At 43.5% G+C, this 16043-nt stretch overlaps 2 protein-coding genes and 1 pseudogene across 7 annotated transcripts; 2 read left to right on the top strand and 1 right to left on the bottom strand.

The window, feature by feature from the left end:
• Positions 1-80: 80 nt before the first annotated feature.
• LOC114789363 (uncharacterized) lies at positions 81-10650 on the bottom strand. Of its 5 annotated transcripts, none has more exons than XM_028978718.1 (14): positions 10540-10650; positions 9380-9686; positions 8924-9026; positions 8671-8815; positions 8503-8585; positions 8277-8384; positions 8034-8152; positions 7304-7469; positions 7060-7157; positions 6034-6099; positions 5235-5936; positions 4835-4998; positions 3312-4102; positions 81-1846 (listed from the first exon to the last, which is right to left on the bottom strand). In XM_028978718.1, the coding sequence occupies exons 2-14, from the start codon at positions 9465-9467 to the stop codon at positions 592-594; spliced, it is 3888 nt and encodes a 1295-aa protein (XP_028834551.1). In that variant the 5' UTR covers positions 9468-9686; positions 10540-10650; the 3' UTR covers positions 81-591. The 5 variants fall into 5 exon arrangements, with proteins under 5 accessions (XP_028834551.1, XP_028834552.1, XP_028834548.1 ...); XM_028978719.1 differs by having other exon boundaries at positions 4835-4965; positions 7304-7478; XM_028978715.1 differs by having other exon boundaries at positions 7304-7478.
• A 1289-nt stretch (positions 10651-11939) lies between these two features.
• On the top strand, positions 11940-15363 carry LOC114788442 (putative zinc finger and SCAN domain-containing protein 5C). Of its 2 annotated transcripts, none has more exons than XM_028977021.1 (4): positions 11940-12302; positions 12389-12522; positions 13450-13540; positions 13844-15363. In XM_028977021.1, exons 1-4 carry the CDS (start codon positions 12086-12088, stop codon positions 14854-14856), a joined length of 1455 nt encoding a protein of 484 aa, XP_028832854.1. In that variant the 5' UTR covers positions 11940-12085; the 3' UTR covers positions 14857-15363. The 2 variants fall into 2 exon arrangements, with proteins under 2 accessions (XP_028832854.1, XP_028832855.1); XM_028977022.1 differs by having other exon boundaries at positions 11940-12299.
• On the top strand, positions 12963-13116 carry LOC114789400 (uncharacterized; annotated as a pseudogene).
• Positions 15364-16043: the final 680 nt, after the last annotated feature.

The raw sequence follows: 16043 nt of genomic DNA on the forward strand, positions 1-16043 counted from the left end.
AAACGTCGAGGTGGCAGAATTACCGTAAACCATCGTAAACCACCGCAAATTACCGTAAAGACATCGGCACCCATGACCAATGCGAGTTGAAAATTGGGTTTTATTGTTAACGGAAGACACCCTTTGCAAATACGAAATATGCAATGATTATAAAAATTGTATGACACATTACAGACACGTTACAGATTACACGAGACATATTCTTTCCACAGGTAGCCCAAACATCACTTACCATCCATGTATACAGCAGGATGCACACTTTACGTTGAGAATTTTGGAATTTGTACAAATATTTGTAATGAATTAATGTACCTACATACATTGACATCTGAAACCCTCTTCCTTACATCATTCAACCATCAACACCATAACAAGTCAAAATGCAAACATGGCAATACATAGAAAATGACAAAATGAAAAAATTCTAATAATACTGTATATACCAATATTCAAACATTCAACTAAGCCATGTTCTGTTAATCACTCTTTTTCCACTGTTTGTCAATTGGCAAGCATGTTTAACCTTTTTCACAATGTCAGTCATCCACATCCTCTCTTCACCAGTCCTTCATGGTTGTGTATCCCCTACATTTATTCTTCTTGACATTCTGGTACTCTCTCCCTCTCCTTGTCTCTCTCGACTTTTTCCTTCTCCTTCTCTCGCTCTCTTGTTGCTCTGGCCACAGCCTCGTCAAAACAAATACTGACTCCACTGTTCCTCTTTGCCTCGTCTCTTCGCCTGTCTTTCTCTGCATCCCATGGGCCCAGGCTGTCCCTCTTTCCGTCCCTATCTCCATTCTTCTCTCCCTCCCTCCCTGGTTTGTCCTGTCTTTTCTGGGTCCCATTCTCTTTTTCACCGACTTGATCTGCTCTGCCCTCCACCTTTTCCGCACCTCTGTTTTCAGTGTTGGGAGGATCTCTGTGCCGCTGTTTCTCTGCGCGTCTTGCATCCTGGTGAATCTGAGGGTCTCTCTGCTCACGCTGCTGGACGTCCCTGACATCCGGGTGCTGTGCCTGCATGTCCCTCTGCTGGAGCTGTTGCCTCAGGTTGAGCGCAGTGAGACGGGAGTGCTGGGGTTTGGGGGGCACTATGGGGACAGCCTTCGCGTGGTGCGTTTTGGGTGCCCAGTGTTTCGACACAACCAGTGTTCGCCCCACCCCTGGCCCAAGGTCCTCACTACTCTCCCTCTTCTGGTTTTCTTTCCCAACATTCTCTCCCCCTCTGCTGTCCCCTCCACAACATGAGCCCTTGTTTTTTTCCTCCACTGCTTCATCTCTCCTTTCAGCCTCCATTGCGTCTTTCTTTTGTGAGATGTCTTCTTCTTTGTCTTCCTCTTCCTCCTGTGTACCCTCATTACTATAGTTTTCTGGTTTGTCTTTAGAAGGTTCTTGACTGTTATCTACTCCAACCCACTCTTCTTCTGTCTCTCCTTTGCTGTCTCCCTTTCCCTCCTCTCCTTCTTTCTTTTCACTTGTGTTTCCACCAACACTCTCACACACTTGGTCATTTTTCTCACTTTCAGTTGACTTTTGTCTCTCTGACCACCCCCCTGTTCTTTTGGTGTCTAGTTCCAGCAGAAACGCCCCAGAGGCTTCGTTCATCTCTGGAGATGCTGAACTCGTCACGGCTGCGCTTGCAGAGGGTGCAGCAGCAGTGCTGGAAGAACCAGATTCCTCAGTCTCACTCACAGCGTCATCACAGCATGTTTCAGTATCATCTACTAGAAAATCTCTTTGAACATGAATGGGAGGGTGGTGTTCTTCTATGTGCACATCCTGTGGCAGAAGAACATCATCTTCCTCAGCATTTGTGCCAGTGTTAGTAACTTCATCTTCAGATTCAGTCCTGTTTGTGAGAGAGAAGAGTGCTGAAAGTTTGTGGAAGATATTATGGTATTGTATATATTGTTATTATTATTATCAATAGGTAGACACAGTTGAGGTCAAAATTATTAGTCACCCAGGAATTATAGAACATTTTCCTAAACTGCTTCCCAACGTTTGCAGCATTGGTGAAACCTGATATATTTAAACATTTGCTCGTGTGTTTTGTAATATAAAAGACATTTTTAGGCTTGCTTTTTATGAAATATAGTAAAAAATATGCTGACATATTTGGGCCATCGTCACAGAAGAACCCCTTTACGCAGAGTGGCACATCAGAACCTAACTGAGTTTTGCACGTGAACATTTGAAAGGTAAAGATGATTTGTCATTTTGAGGAAGAATAAGCAAAAATACAAAAACCAAGATCCTGGATTGGACCATGCAGAACCCAGACCTCAATCCTATTGAGAATCTGTGGTGGGGGCTAAAAGTGAATGTCCATGCTTGGAAACCATGCAATTTGGACCAGCTCGAACAAGAAATCCCTGTGCAAACCTAGTAAAGAACTACTCTAAGAGACTAGTGTCATTTGTGGCTCAGAATGACTACAGTACTTTTCATTTTTGCCATTTCTTGTTTTTCTTGTATCAATAAAATATCCAAATTAAACTTAGTGGACATTGTTATTTGTAGAGTATCCAAAATAACAGACACTTTTTCATGGAGAAATCAAGAGTGTTGTCTAATTTCATAAGGGTGGATAATAATTTTGGCATCGACTGGACATCAGTCAGAAATAACATTATGAGCACTGACAGGTGAAGTGACTACCCTTTATTATCATTGATATTCAGTGACTTATCAAGTGCCCATGGCAGTGGGTTGGGTTTATTAGGTAGCGAGTGAATATATTGCCCTTAAAGTTGATGTGTTGAGAAATTTAAATTAGCAAGTGTAAGAACTTGAGCAATTCCATCAAGGGCCAAGACAGCTAGAAGGCTGGGTCAAGGTATCTCCAAAACTGTAGCTCTTGTGTGATGTTCTTGGTCAACAGTAGTCAGGGATTCCCAAAAATGAAGAAATGAAACCTAGTGCAATGGCAGCAGAGCAGCCAAGCCTCATTCATGCATGTGGGGAATACGGAATAGCCCGCATTGCCAGATCCAATAGAAAAGTTACTGTAGCCCAAATTCTATAGATCTCAGTCTAGTGTAGCATCTGTGGGATGTGCTGTAAAAACGTTAGGTTACTTAACACAATGTTCGTTTCTGAGGTGACATGAGTGAGGGAATGTTTGAATGATAAAAATATGATCCATGGAGACATCGCCCTGCAACTAACAAGAATACAAGAGTAGCCTCAGAGGCCTAGGACTAGAATTAGGTGAGCGGTCGTAATGTTATGGGTGGTAGGGCATCCAAAAGTGTGGCCATATGCATTTGTTTACTTGTGGATACTGTGTGTGTTCTGTGTAAGGTACTTACATCTGCCTGTCGATCATATATTCAGAGATTGTAGCAGGTTGTAGGCCTGCCCCTGCTCCTGAGATATCTTCTGTTTTCGCATTCCTGCCATTTGACTCTGAATTATCAGCATGATTTATCATCTCTGACTCTGGGTTGTTTGACTGGTCAATAGAATGAGTGTCCCAGTCAGCGCTGGGTATGTGAGTTCCGTCTGTCTCAGGCTGGCCGGGTGATTCGATGCCTTGAGTTTTCTCACAACCAACAGCACCTTGTCCATGGCTTTCAAGGTCTGAGACATTTGAATGGTTAACACATAAGTCATTGGAATTGTGTGGTTCATCTGAGTCTATTAACTGGCTAACAGCACATGAGGTCACAACTGTTTGGTCAGATTCCTGTAATTTGCTTACAACACATATGTCTGTGTTCTCGCTGCTCACTGCACCAGTCCAGCTGGTGCCATGGAACAACAGATCAGCTGGCAGACTTTGGTAGAACATGTCATCCTTGTCTTCATCATCTTCATCATAATCACTTGGCTCAGATGTGTCCACATCTTCTTCGTCAGAAGGAGAGGTGATTGTTACACTGCTAAACAAGGGTGTTGAATTGTATGGAAGGCTCTGGGACTTGCTGGACATTCGTCTGTGCATGCTGGGTGGAATCCGCGTCTGTGTCGTTAAGTCTGTCTCTGGCGTGTGCTGCAATGTTGTTTCTTTCTGGGCTTCTGATGCATAGTACAGCAGATGTTGCTCTTCCTCGTACTCATCTTCATCACAACACGGAGGCTCCACTGAGAACTCATTTTGCTGATAGAAAGAAAAAGAAGAGATTGACATAGAGAATGAGACAAAAAAAGGAAAGAATGACTTATTCCAATTTAGATTAAAAAACATCGGATTTATTTTAGGTTAAACGTTTTAGAAAGCTTCAGTTTTTGGTCCAGGGGATTAAATCTCCTGCTTGGTCCTTTTAGACATGTATTGTTTTACTTTTGTTCAGGGGGAAAACCAAACTGTGGTACCTGAGATTAGAATTATTATTGTAATTATTGTTAATACAAATTAATAATTTTAGTACCTTACAGTATTAGTAAGGCAGTAAAAATAACTATTGTTATGCAATTGTTAAATGTAGAGAAACAAAAATAAAAAAAAATAAGATCTAAAAATATCAATATAATAGTCAGAGAATTACAATTGTATAAAGAAAGAACATGAACATGCTGCACTTTCTCTTCAAATATGTGTATATTGCTTACTATTCCATTATACCATTGATGTAACCCCTCCAAGGCAGGAGTATGTATATAGTACATGTTCTGCACGTCTGATTAAATGCAAACTGCATTCTGTACCTGTACATGGCACAATGGCAATGCCTTTGAATCTAATCTAATTAAATTTCATCTGTATTGTTAGACGGTGGTGAAGGAGAGGACTACTAATAGTGGATGGAATTTAAGGGACAACACATATTTTAAAAAATTAACAATGAATTATCAAATTCTCTCAAGTCCCCTCACTCATACACAAACAAACCTGGTACGAAGTCCCACTGTCAATCAAGTCCAAGAATCCAAATGTGTCTTGCAAATCCAGAGGTAGATCCAGGTCCTGGGAGTCTTGCTGTACAAGGTGGGGGAGGTCACTTGGCACTTCTGGGCCATCTACTATTTCAGATATGGTTAGACAGGATTTCATGTCTTAAAGAAAGTCAGAGATCAAAACACAATTAGATTTTATTGTGACTGTCAGGATTAGAAAACAAGAGCAGAGAAAATAAATGCATGCTTATCTCAATTCTTTTCAGTTGGAATCATAAACAAGTTATTAGTTTGAGTCCAAATTAGTCAATATGAGTCTATATTATATATGATCATATATGATGTGAACTAAATATTATGTATCCAGGTAACATCTTCAAATAAAACACGCTTACCCATATAATCCCCTTCTGGCTCCACCATCTCTTCTTCACTGTTCAGGTCTCCATTTATACTTGTTCCTGGCTCTTCTCCTGAGGAAAGCTGCTCCTCTGTCAATTTTTCATCACTTATGTCTCTCTCTAGTCTTTCTCCTTTTGCTCCACCTTCGCATTCAGTGCTTCTATCAATCTCCTCCTCCTCCACACTCTTTGCTTTTTCAATTGCAGCCTCACTCTGCACTTTTTTCTCATCTGACAACTCTCTACTTTTCTCCCTTCTATCTGTTTCCTTCTCCTTCACCTGGGTTTCTCCTTCATCTTCAGTAGATGTGTTGGGTTCATCGTCCTCCTTGTCCCTGTGCAAGACTCCCAGAGCAAGTCCAGAGGTGATGTGGAGAGGTACAGTCACGGAGAATGGCCCTGAGATATGCATCCCTGCCCGTCGCTCAGCCCTGCTTGCAACCGCCGGCGACTTGGTCACACTTTGTGTCAGTGCTGATTGGCCATCTGTTCCCAACGGCCCTTCTCCAGTGTCCAAACGGTTATAGGTTCCCGGCGTGCCAGTTACCCCACTGACTGCAATCACACAGGCCCCACCCTTTGGCCTGAACTTCACTGCATAACCACTGGAAACGGCTCCACCAATGCCTGGAGCACCACCCTCCACACCAGTTGAAGTAGTCAAGAGCTGAGTGGGAGGGGCCCGCTGATGGTTTCCTGGAAAAAGGGAAAAGGTCTCATTCGACTTTACAAAACTGATTAAATTTGTTTAACGAATGATCACAAGAAGTCACAGGAAATATAAGAAATGTACCGTCGAAAGGCCCAGGACTCAGAGAATCCATGCTTTTAGCCGGCCTCAGACTCTGCTTTTCTTTTTCTGTTAGAAGGAACAGAAGATTTAACTGTCAGAAATCATCATGAAATATTTCATAGGTCCCGCCTTTGCTGCTAAAACAACCCTGAACAACCATGATGAATTCCAGTAGACCTCTGAAGGTATGCTGTGGTATCTGGCTCCAAGACTTCAGTAATAGATGCTTTAAGTCCAGTAAATTCGAAGGTGCATTTGACTGGTTTTGACCAGCACATCTCACTGATGCTCAGTTGGATTAAGATTTGGAGAATTTAAAATAAACATCTCAAAATGATCTTGATCCATTTTTGCCTGCTTCTATGGGATATTCAGCACTCTTTGAAGTTGAAGTTGACTTTATTGTCATTTCAGCTACATACATATTTAAGGCTATGAAGAGTCAAATGTATATGCAAGAATGTGTAAGATAATCATTAAGTTGTTGTGACACGTAACCACATTGGTTGAGCAAGGAAAAAATTGCAGACACCATGTACAGCTTGGAAAATATATTGGAACACAGAAATAAGTGTGCTTAAAATAAGGAATGGGTCTTGGCTCTTGTGCTTAATGAGTCCACAACTGGACCCATAAAATTTGCTCATTATAATTTTCTGCTGTAAGTTTGCATATTAGAAATAAATGACATCACATTCTCCACGTCACTCCTCACAGTGAATCTAGTGGTAAGTGATGCACATGCACCCGGCCATCCACATGACATAAAAGGAAACGCAATTCATCAGAACAGAATACCTTGTTCAATTGGTTTTGGAGATGCTATGACCCATACATCACAATATTACAATTTGCCTCTGGTCAATGTCCAGTTTTGTCCCATTTTGCCTGAATCCTATATATGTACTTCAAGGAGAAAATGTTACTCATTTCTCCAGGCAGTAGTCATAATGGTGTGGCTGATGTACATACACTGTTCTCAGTGTTGAACGTTGACTATGTTTATGTTGTAAATCTGCTTTGTACCTTTGGTCGATCCTTTGTTCTTCTTGCGTGGGTCAGGAAGCCTCCCACCCAAATTAAAGATGGATTTCCACTTGCGGCCCTTCAGGGACCCTTTCCTCCTGTAAGGTTTAGAGGAGAATGTCATGTGTCAAAGTGTCCACACAGCAACAAATGAAATGTTAATGATTACACATACATTTTTATCATTTTATTCCTTCTGTGGTATTGTCAGGAATGAAAAATTAAAGACAGGATATGCTCTTACTTGTCTGTTGGCTCAATAATAGCATGGTAGGGCCGCATGGGAGGAGGCCCATCACCTGGACTCATATTGCCAGGAAACTGGAAGGGAATTGCCTTGAAGAAGCTATCATCCTGATTGGTCAGCAGATTTGGTGATGGGAGGGATTTTCTGCGTTCTGTGGTCACTTCTACAGACGCTAAAACAATCATGTGAATCAAAAAATTGAGAAATGGCAAAAATAATAAAAATAATAATAAAAAATAGGCTTTCCAAGCCAAAACAACCTATACGCAAAAAAATATATTTCTCAATATATTTTGTGTGTATTCATCTATCGTGAATTGTGATATAGTATTATATGTTGATATATTCTGTAATAACAGATTTTATATGTAAGAAATATATATACATGAAATAGGATATATGACAATATATGAAAATATTGAAATTATTGCCATTATTATACTATTTAATATATTATTATATACGCTGAAAAATGTCCTACATTAAATGAGATTATATATTGAATAATGCATTGCAAATATAAAAGTTTCTCATATATTGAAATATATTTACCAATGTATTACAATATAAATTGTGGTATATGGCAATATACGTTTGTTTCATAAGGGAAAGAACCCGAATAAAAAAAGCAGAATCAAAATTTACAGAACTTTGAAATTATACCAGATGTTTCTTTCATTTTTAAGAATGCAAGTTAATTAAGGCGTTTTATAATTCAAATGCACACCTGTTTCAGGGAATAGCTGTGGAACATGCGTCAGGATAAACTCCACCACAATGGACTGAACCCGAACCTCCATGAAGGCAGCAGTTCCATTGAATCCTGATGCCTCAATGTCCTTTGACCTGCACAGTGATTGGTTTAGTGAGCTTGTTGGTATAGTTGTTTTTGTTGCCAGAATGGGCAATGTCCACTAGACTGAAGTCTTCATTGGCTGCATTCATCCCTAAATCATGGCTGTGGGCTTACCTGAGAAGGTTTGGTGCCCAGACTATGGCCAGGTTTCTGGCATGCATGTTGGTCTGAGAAGAGAAATTGGCCATTTTCACAAGGTGGCGCATGAGATATTCCAGTGTCCTGGATCAATTAAGAGAAAAGCTCAATTACACACTGAGTAATTGTTTCTATTTGTGTGCTCTTCATTTAACAGTTGTTTATCCTGGTTGAATTTCTGACCAAATCGTCTGTGTTGTACCTGAGGTGTAAAGGGTTCAGATCTTTCAACACCTCCTTTATCTTCACCAACCGTTCCTCTTCCAGCTGCACTGCCACTGCCTCCTGATGGTGAAGTTAATATTATAGTTGAGGTTAATCCCAGTTTCATCAAAGTGATCACATTTGATTGTGTTCTTTTCAAACTCACCGCGAATCGGTCATAGAGCTGATATGTGAGCAGAGGATTGGGCAGCTCCCTGAAGTAGGCCTTACAGAGTGAGCTCACACAGTGTATGTCCTGCAGGTACACTTCCTTTTTGAGGTCCGGCAGACCCTCGCTTTCAAACTCAGCCCTGCAGAGACACAAATCAGTCACTTTGTCCCCCCACTACATGCCCCTACCAACATTGTCACTAGTCTGTGAAAAGATATTATAGTTATCATTACACACACACACACACCGTAATTTCTGTGTGTTGGACGACACCCCAGACAGGCGGTAGATCCCATCAACGATCCCATTTTCCTCTATGAACTCGCTGCAGGAGCGCAGCACCACAGGAACTAGGTGAGAGGAAAGACGTGGTAACAGGGCACTATGCTTAATGTAATTCATTTAGGCACGACAACCTGCATACACTCACTTTAACTAATTGAATCAATCTAGTTAACTAAAGTGAGCAGATATGTCACTCGTGACTGAGCTAGGACAGGATTTAGAAGCCAGCACCTCACTTCCACCGCTGTGTGCTGGTGAGTCAGTTTCATATTATCATGGTATATTAAAGTGAAACTGCTGAATGGATCTATCGCAGCGGTTCAGGCACAGGAAGACCGGCAGTATGTAAGCTAAGCACAGCACCTTTCAGGTTAAATGATCACCAATCGATGGATATCGCTTCATCAGAGGAACTCACTGTCTTGGCAGGAGACGCTGATATGTTCAGCTAGGTCACAGCCAAACACCTTCTCCTTGTTCCCTCCTTTCCTTCGGACTTTCTTCATCGCTCTTCTCACATTCAAACTTCTGTGTGTCTCTGTGTGTTGACTGTTTTATTTGGTATAATTTGATTGTTGTATATCGTGTCTTTTAATTTACTGCACTTTGCTCAAAAAAACATACAAAATAATACATGATGTGTTTTGTAATACAGTAAATCTGCACACATGACACACTGTCGTAGAATCTGTTTTTTAGGACAATGGAGGACAGAGGCTTAGTTCCTGTTACAAAAAAACAGTAGGAAACAAAAAGAGCATTTTTAAATCACAGAACTTGCATTGTGCTTTCTATTTTGGATTCTGCCGTTTATATGCAAAGCTGGACACGGTGAAGGTGCATGCAACCCACTCCAATCCACACTGCCGCACACATCCTAAAACCATGAAGCAGACATTCAACACAAACTCAAACGCAATCTGTACGATATTACCTACAGGAACACGCCATTCTGTCCTCACGGCCGCAACGCAAATCAATACAAAGTAGTACAAACGCAAGTTTTTCTCTCACTCTCTTCACTTCCTCCTGATTGCTCTATGAAAATTTTAAGCAACAACATGGCCACACCCTCACCTTCCCTTTGTCGGTTTCTGTCTCTTTCTATCCTTTAAAGATAGAAATGAGACACTTTCCAGGGGAGAGTTGCCTACTAGAGATCGCATAGCTAAAGGACGTAGTGGTGTGCCTCATTTGGTAGAGATGGAAGCCCCCACACGTCAAAGTGCCACTGTGGAGTAAGTGTGGATATCGCTCAACTCCCTCTGTTGACTTCTCTGTCCTACTCTAATTAGACCATCTTTTGCTTCCACAGGCTTCTCTCTGTCTCTCTCTCTTTGTGCGGAAGTGAGAGGTCTGTGCTCTGAAAAGCAGGCCTCCCCAGTCACTTCACACCAGGGCCCAACTGTCTGAAAACCCAACCTTTCTCTCTTCATCCAAGACTTTACAAATGTTCAAGCACAACACACAATCGCGTACTTGGAGTTTGCTATAGACACATGGCGTGAGGCTTTGGCCTGATGGCTTTACCAGAAATATATAAACATTTGTGTAACAAGAACATACGTCCGCCCTTACCTTAACTCTGCACCGGAGCTAGCTGCAGCAACAGCGATGGTGACGCAAGAAACCACTAAACTTCCCCTTGGTGACTTCCTGAGTCTCTGCGTTCTATGTATGCTGCTTTCTGTCTCCCTCGTTCGCTCTGTCTCTATCCATCTCTCTATCTATGTAATGTACCAACAAGGATGTTGTCGTTTAGTTGTTCTGTGAATTAGAGAATAAATGGGAACAGTGAGATACAATGAAAGCTAAATTAAATGAATAACTATCATTGGTGGTTATGTCCTGTGAATGTGACATAATGTGAAAACGACACATCTGTTTTCAGTGTGACTTGAGGCATCTCTTTTCAAATTGTTGTCTTTTGCAGGCCATGGGGACCTCTTGTGGTTGGATTAACAATAGCAGTAAAAACCTTGAAACCAAAATTCCTGGGCAATTTTTTTTTATTTTATCATTTGTTTGCAACACCAGCCGTTCATAATAAAGAGGCCGAAAGACAAGGCAGTCATGATAAAGTAGCAGAAGGAGCAGGTGGTCCGAATAATGTGGCTGAAGGAGCAGGCGTTCTTAATAAAGTTTCTGAAGGAGCAGGCGGTCTTAATAAAGTTGCTGAGGGAGCCGCCCTTTGCTCTGATTACTGCTTTGCACACTCTTGGCATTCTCTCGATGAGCTTCAAGACGTAGTCACCTGAAATGGTTTTCCAACAGTCTTGAAGGAGTTCCCAGAGGTGTTTAGCACTTGTTGGCCCCTTTGCCTTCACTCTGCGGTCCAGCTCACCCCAAACCAATATTAAAGTTTTTTGTTCCTATTCACAACCTTTTTTCTTCTACATTGTGTTTCTGTCACATCGGGTGTGTGCTCTTAACTGTGTCAGTGTAAATGGCAAAAGAACTGGGATCAGTTGGATCATTTAATCGATTGGATATTTAATCATTTGATATTTAAGTGTCAAACGTTATTTTGTACATGCTTTAAGATGATGGGAAGTGTACACTTAAATAAGACAAAAACGTTCCAGTTTAGAATGAGAACAAAAGTCACATGGATCTTTACAAGGACAAGCTGTTAAAACTCGAAGGTGTAAAGTAGGGAGCAACAACCAAAAGCAGTATGTCTGATGCTGTACCAGAAAAAAAAATCTATAAATATAAAGTATTTGTGAAAATAAATAAAAAAGTTCTCTTGCAGCACCGCAAGACTTAAATGTCTTTGTCTTTTTTTCTTTATTCATTCATCCAGGATTATAAAACTATAGATCACTGATTAACTACACAATTGATTAGAACGAATGACGTCAACGAGCTGACTCGTTCGGGAACCGATTCTTTAAGGTAGAGTGAGTCAAAAGATTTGCCGCTGACACGCTAACCTTGTACAACATTTACGGTAACGCGTACGTCACTACGTAAGCGGAAGTGGTTACGGTACAGCAAGACGCTGCTGTTCAACAAGCCTGCCGCAGTAGCCGTTCAAAAGCGCGGACAGAGGAAAGTTTAATAACGCGTGGAGAGCAAATCCAAGGAGTTACTGCTTTGGCGCTGAACCGCTCTCGGCAACATGTCCAACTGCACTTTTCAGGCGCAGTTGGTGTCCGTCGTGGAGATCCTGGCGACGGCGGCCGTGGCCGAGATGAACCGGCGAGTGGACGACGGCTGCGCCATCATCCGCCTGGAGCTGAGCCGCAGCCGGCGGGACATCGACGCGCTGAAACGCAAGTGCCAGCTCATGGAAAACGAGCTGAGGAGGACGCGCGGACGCGCCAAGAAGCGAGGTGGTGCGTTCGCGTCCCCGCGGGGCGTCGCTTCTCGCCGTTTTAGTTCACGGAGTGGACTTGATCCCTTCTCTTTCCGCTCGTTCCAGGCTGTTTTTACGGGGTCTCGGAGCGCTACAGCCTGGCTGTGAAGGGTGTGTGTGTCAGAGACAGGAGCAGCAACGAGAATACGGTCACTGCACCAGAAGACGCACAGTTACAGCCTTCACACACCACATATCAGGCAGGTTATAGCAGCGCACACACACACTCACCACCATCATGCTCAATGCTTCCATACATCCATCACGTTACTTGGAAGATGAATGGATGAATTGATTATTGTCCTTGAGGCATTTCTGGATTCTGTACTCATCGATCTGCCTTATTTTCCTTAAAAAAAAAAAAAAGTGAAGTGATTGTCACACGTGATACACAGCACACGGTGCACACAGTGAAATTTGTCCTCTGCATTTAACCCATCACCCTGAGTGAGCAGTGGGCAGCCATGACAAGCGCCCGGGGAGCAGTGTGTGGGGACGGTGCTTTGCTCAGTGGCACCTTTGCGGCTCGGGATTCGAACCGGCAACCTTCTGATTACGGGGCCGCTTCCTTAACCGCTAGGCCACCACTGCCCTTCCTTGGTTTATTAGTGTAAAATTACCACAATCACCTCCCAAAATGATACTTACCTGGCAGGGGAGATACCGCGATCAAGAAGGCGCTTCACCCAGGGCGAGCCTCAGCCCTTGCATTTTAGCTGTGGTGACCCCTGCGATTTCCTCAAATGTGGGAATCGCGAATGCATAATTTCTGGTAGTGGGACAGTGGCTGCCTAGCGGTTAAGGAAGCGGCCCCGTAATCAAAAGGTTGCTGGATCAAATCCCAATCCACCGAGGTGCCACTGAGCAAAGCACCGTCCCCACACACTGCTCCCCGGGTGCCTGTCATGGCTGCCCACTGCTCACTAAGGGTGATGGTTAAAAGCAGAGGACACATTTTGTTGTGTCACCATGTGCTGTTCTGTGTATCACAATGACAATCACTTCACTTTGTTGACTGCTGAAGGAATTGTGTTGTAGATTTTGAGTGTCTGCTTTAAGAAAAATAAAATAATAAATATCACTGCCCCTAATGAACTGCTCCCAATGAACGTGTCACACTTGTGCAGCAAACCCTTGACCTGGGCACAGCCACCGAGAGCCTTCTGATCAAAAAAGAGGGAACAGAGGAGGAGCAGGAGGTGTGGAGTAGAGGGCAAGGTGAGGGCTGTGGCCTGTTCTCTACACGTTAGCACAGTCCACGAACATGCATGGGCTGTTTACATGTTACTTACACGACTACATACTACCTCACATGAACTATACTGTATATGTTCATTTCCTGTCAGGTTACAGGTTAGTAGTACACTTCATTATAATTTAATAGGCAGTAGACCCGAACTGAGGAAAATAATTTACGGAGATGATTAAACACAATATGGTCCCTTGTCAGCGATCTGAATTGACATAAGGATCTCCGAAGTCAAACATGCTCTGAAAGTGTTTTTATTTATTCTTTTACAGACAGATCGCCATTTCACCCCAGAGAGATAAATCTAATCAACCCAGCCGTCACAGACACAAAGCCTCACAGGTCTGGTGAGCAGACAGATTTAATAGATTCAGGCCTCTCACATACAAACCACTCGCAGCTCCACCAGGATCTCCACAAGCAGGAGCAGGCAGATCATGATCGTCCGGAAGTTCCGATAAAACAAGAGAAAGAGGAGACGACAGGAGGTGATGAAGGGGATAGAAGGACCCTGGATGTTCATGTGGACGAACAGGATGCCCCCATGTTTTCCAGCACTGTGGGGCCTGGTGACTATGTCACTGGCGGTCACACACATTCGCTGCCAGTCCTTCCTCCCCCTGCAAATGCAAGGACCTCTTGGAAAACCCAGGGCGCACTAAGCAGCACCGGGTACATGAGGGACAAATCTGCCGTGCAGCTGGGGGTGGGGACCGAAGACGGTGGCGGTGAGTCGAGCCACGTGACTCGATGTGCAGACCCTGTTCAGGCATGCACCGGGCTTACGGTTGATGTAGGTAGGAGATCTCATCCCCACCTGACCCACCCTGTTATCATGGTGGAAGCAAGCAGCCGACGGCAGAAGGGGCTCCGCCTCTGGCGCGCAGGCGGGGCACCTTCCACTGTGACCAAGGCCACTGTAGGCAAGCAGCACATGTACAGTTGCTCCTTCTGCCAGAAGAGTTTTGTGCGTCTCAGCCAGCTGAAGGAGCATCTGCGCAGCCACACGGGGGAGAAGCCCTTCAGCTGCATGCAGTGCGGCCGCCGCTTCACCAAGCACTGCAACCTCATCCGCCATGCTGTCGTTCACAGCGGGGAGAAACCCTACCGGTGCGTGCAGTGCGGCAAGTGCTTCACCCAGAGCTCCAGTCTGAAGTCCCACCAGAGGACACACATGGTTGAGAGGGGGCTGGCGGGCCTACCGTGTGGTGTAGGCTTGGAACTTCATGATCCAGAACACCTGAGAAGCCATGGACGAAAACATGCAGAAAGTCCTGGTAGTTAGTGAAGGTAAACGGAGCAGTGGTGGCCTAAGGAAGTGGACTCATGACCAAAAGCTTGCTGGTTCAAATCCCAAACCACCAAGTGTTCCCATACACTGCTCCCTGGGTGCCTTTCATGGCTGCCCACTGCTTACATAGTGATGGGTTAGATGCAGGGGGCAAATTTAACTGTGTGCACTGTGTCCTGTGCTTGCTGTGTATTACAATCATTCACTTCACTAAACACAGAAAACTAATTCTTACCTACACCATGCCCAAACACAACCTTTACATTACTTCAACAAGAACATTGTCTGCCTTTAACATGTATTTATGTTTCCATGTTCGGATCATGTTTGACTTTTCAATTAAAATGTTCTGTACAAGTGTGCTGAGAAGCAGTTGTCATAACTTGAGACTGAAAATTCCCTCTTCATGGGGTCTCCGATGCCAATTGACTCTGTTCTCCTTTGTTGTCCCCTGGCTGGTGGAACAACTTGCCCTGCTCCATTCGACTAGCCGAGACTACCACCACCTTTAAGAAGCTGTATAAAAATGATTTCAAACAAGTCTTAACACTAACACACACACTGCACAAAATAAAACAGCACTTAACAATTCCCGAGCATGTTCTATTCCTGACAAGTTAGGCCTTATCAGGGCTCTTAGTTTTGTAACTCAAAATCTATAGAAACCGAACAAGAATTGCGGGTGACTTCCTCTTGTAAGTCGCTTTGGATAAAGGCGTCTGCCAAGTAAAGTAAAGTAACTAGAAGGTCTGAGGCACAAGGGTTATAACTAGGGCTGCAACAACGAATCGATTAAATCGATAAAAATCGATTACTAAAAGAGTTGCCAACGAATTTCCTAATCGATTCGTTGTGTCACGCGACACGGAGACAGTCTCTCTCTCGCGCACAGATGCTAGCAGAGTTTTGCGCCTCATAGACAGCGTGGAGCAAAAATAAAAAAAAAAAACGAGCCGAGGTAGAGGACAGATACATGGCGGAGGCAGAGAAGTCTGCGCGACCCAAGTCATCCAAGGTGGGGGAGCATTTCACACTAAATAAACAGAAAAAATGTGTTAACTGCAAAATATGCAAAAGCGACATGGCACGGCACGGGAGCACCGCGGAGTGTTTGATGAGGAGGAAGGGAGTTCAGCAGCAGGGTACTGTTGTCACTACAGAATCCTACTCTTGTTCCGTTT

Source organism: Denticeps clupeoides, chromosome 4 (genome assembly GCF_900700375.1).
Source record: "Denticeps clupeoides chromosome 4, fDenClu1.1, whole genome shotgun sequence".
Taxonomy (NCBI): Eukaryota; Metazoa; Chordata; class Actinopteri; order Clupeiformes; family Denticipitidae; genus Denticeps; species Denticeps clupeoides.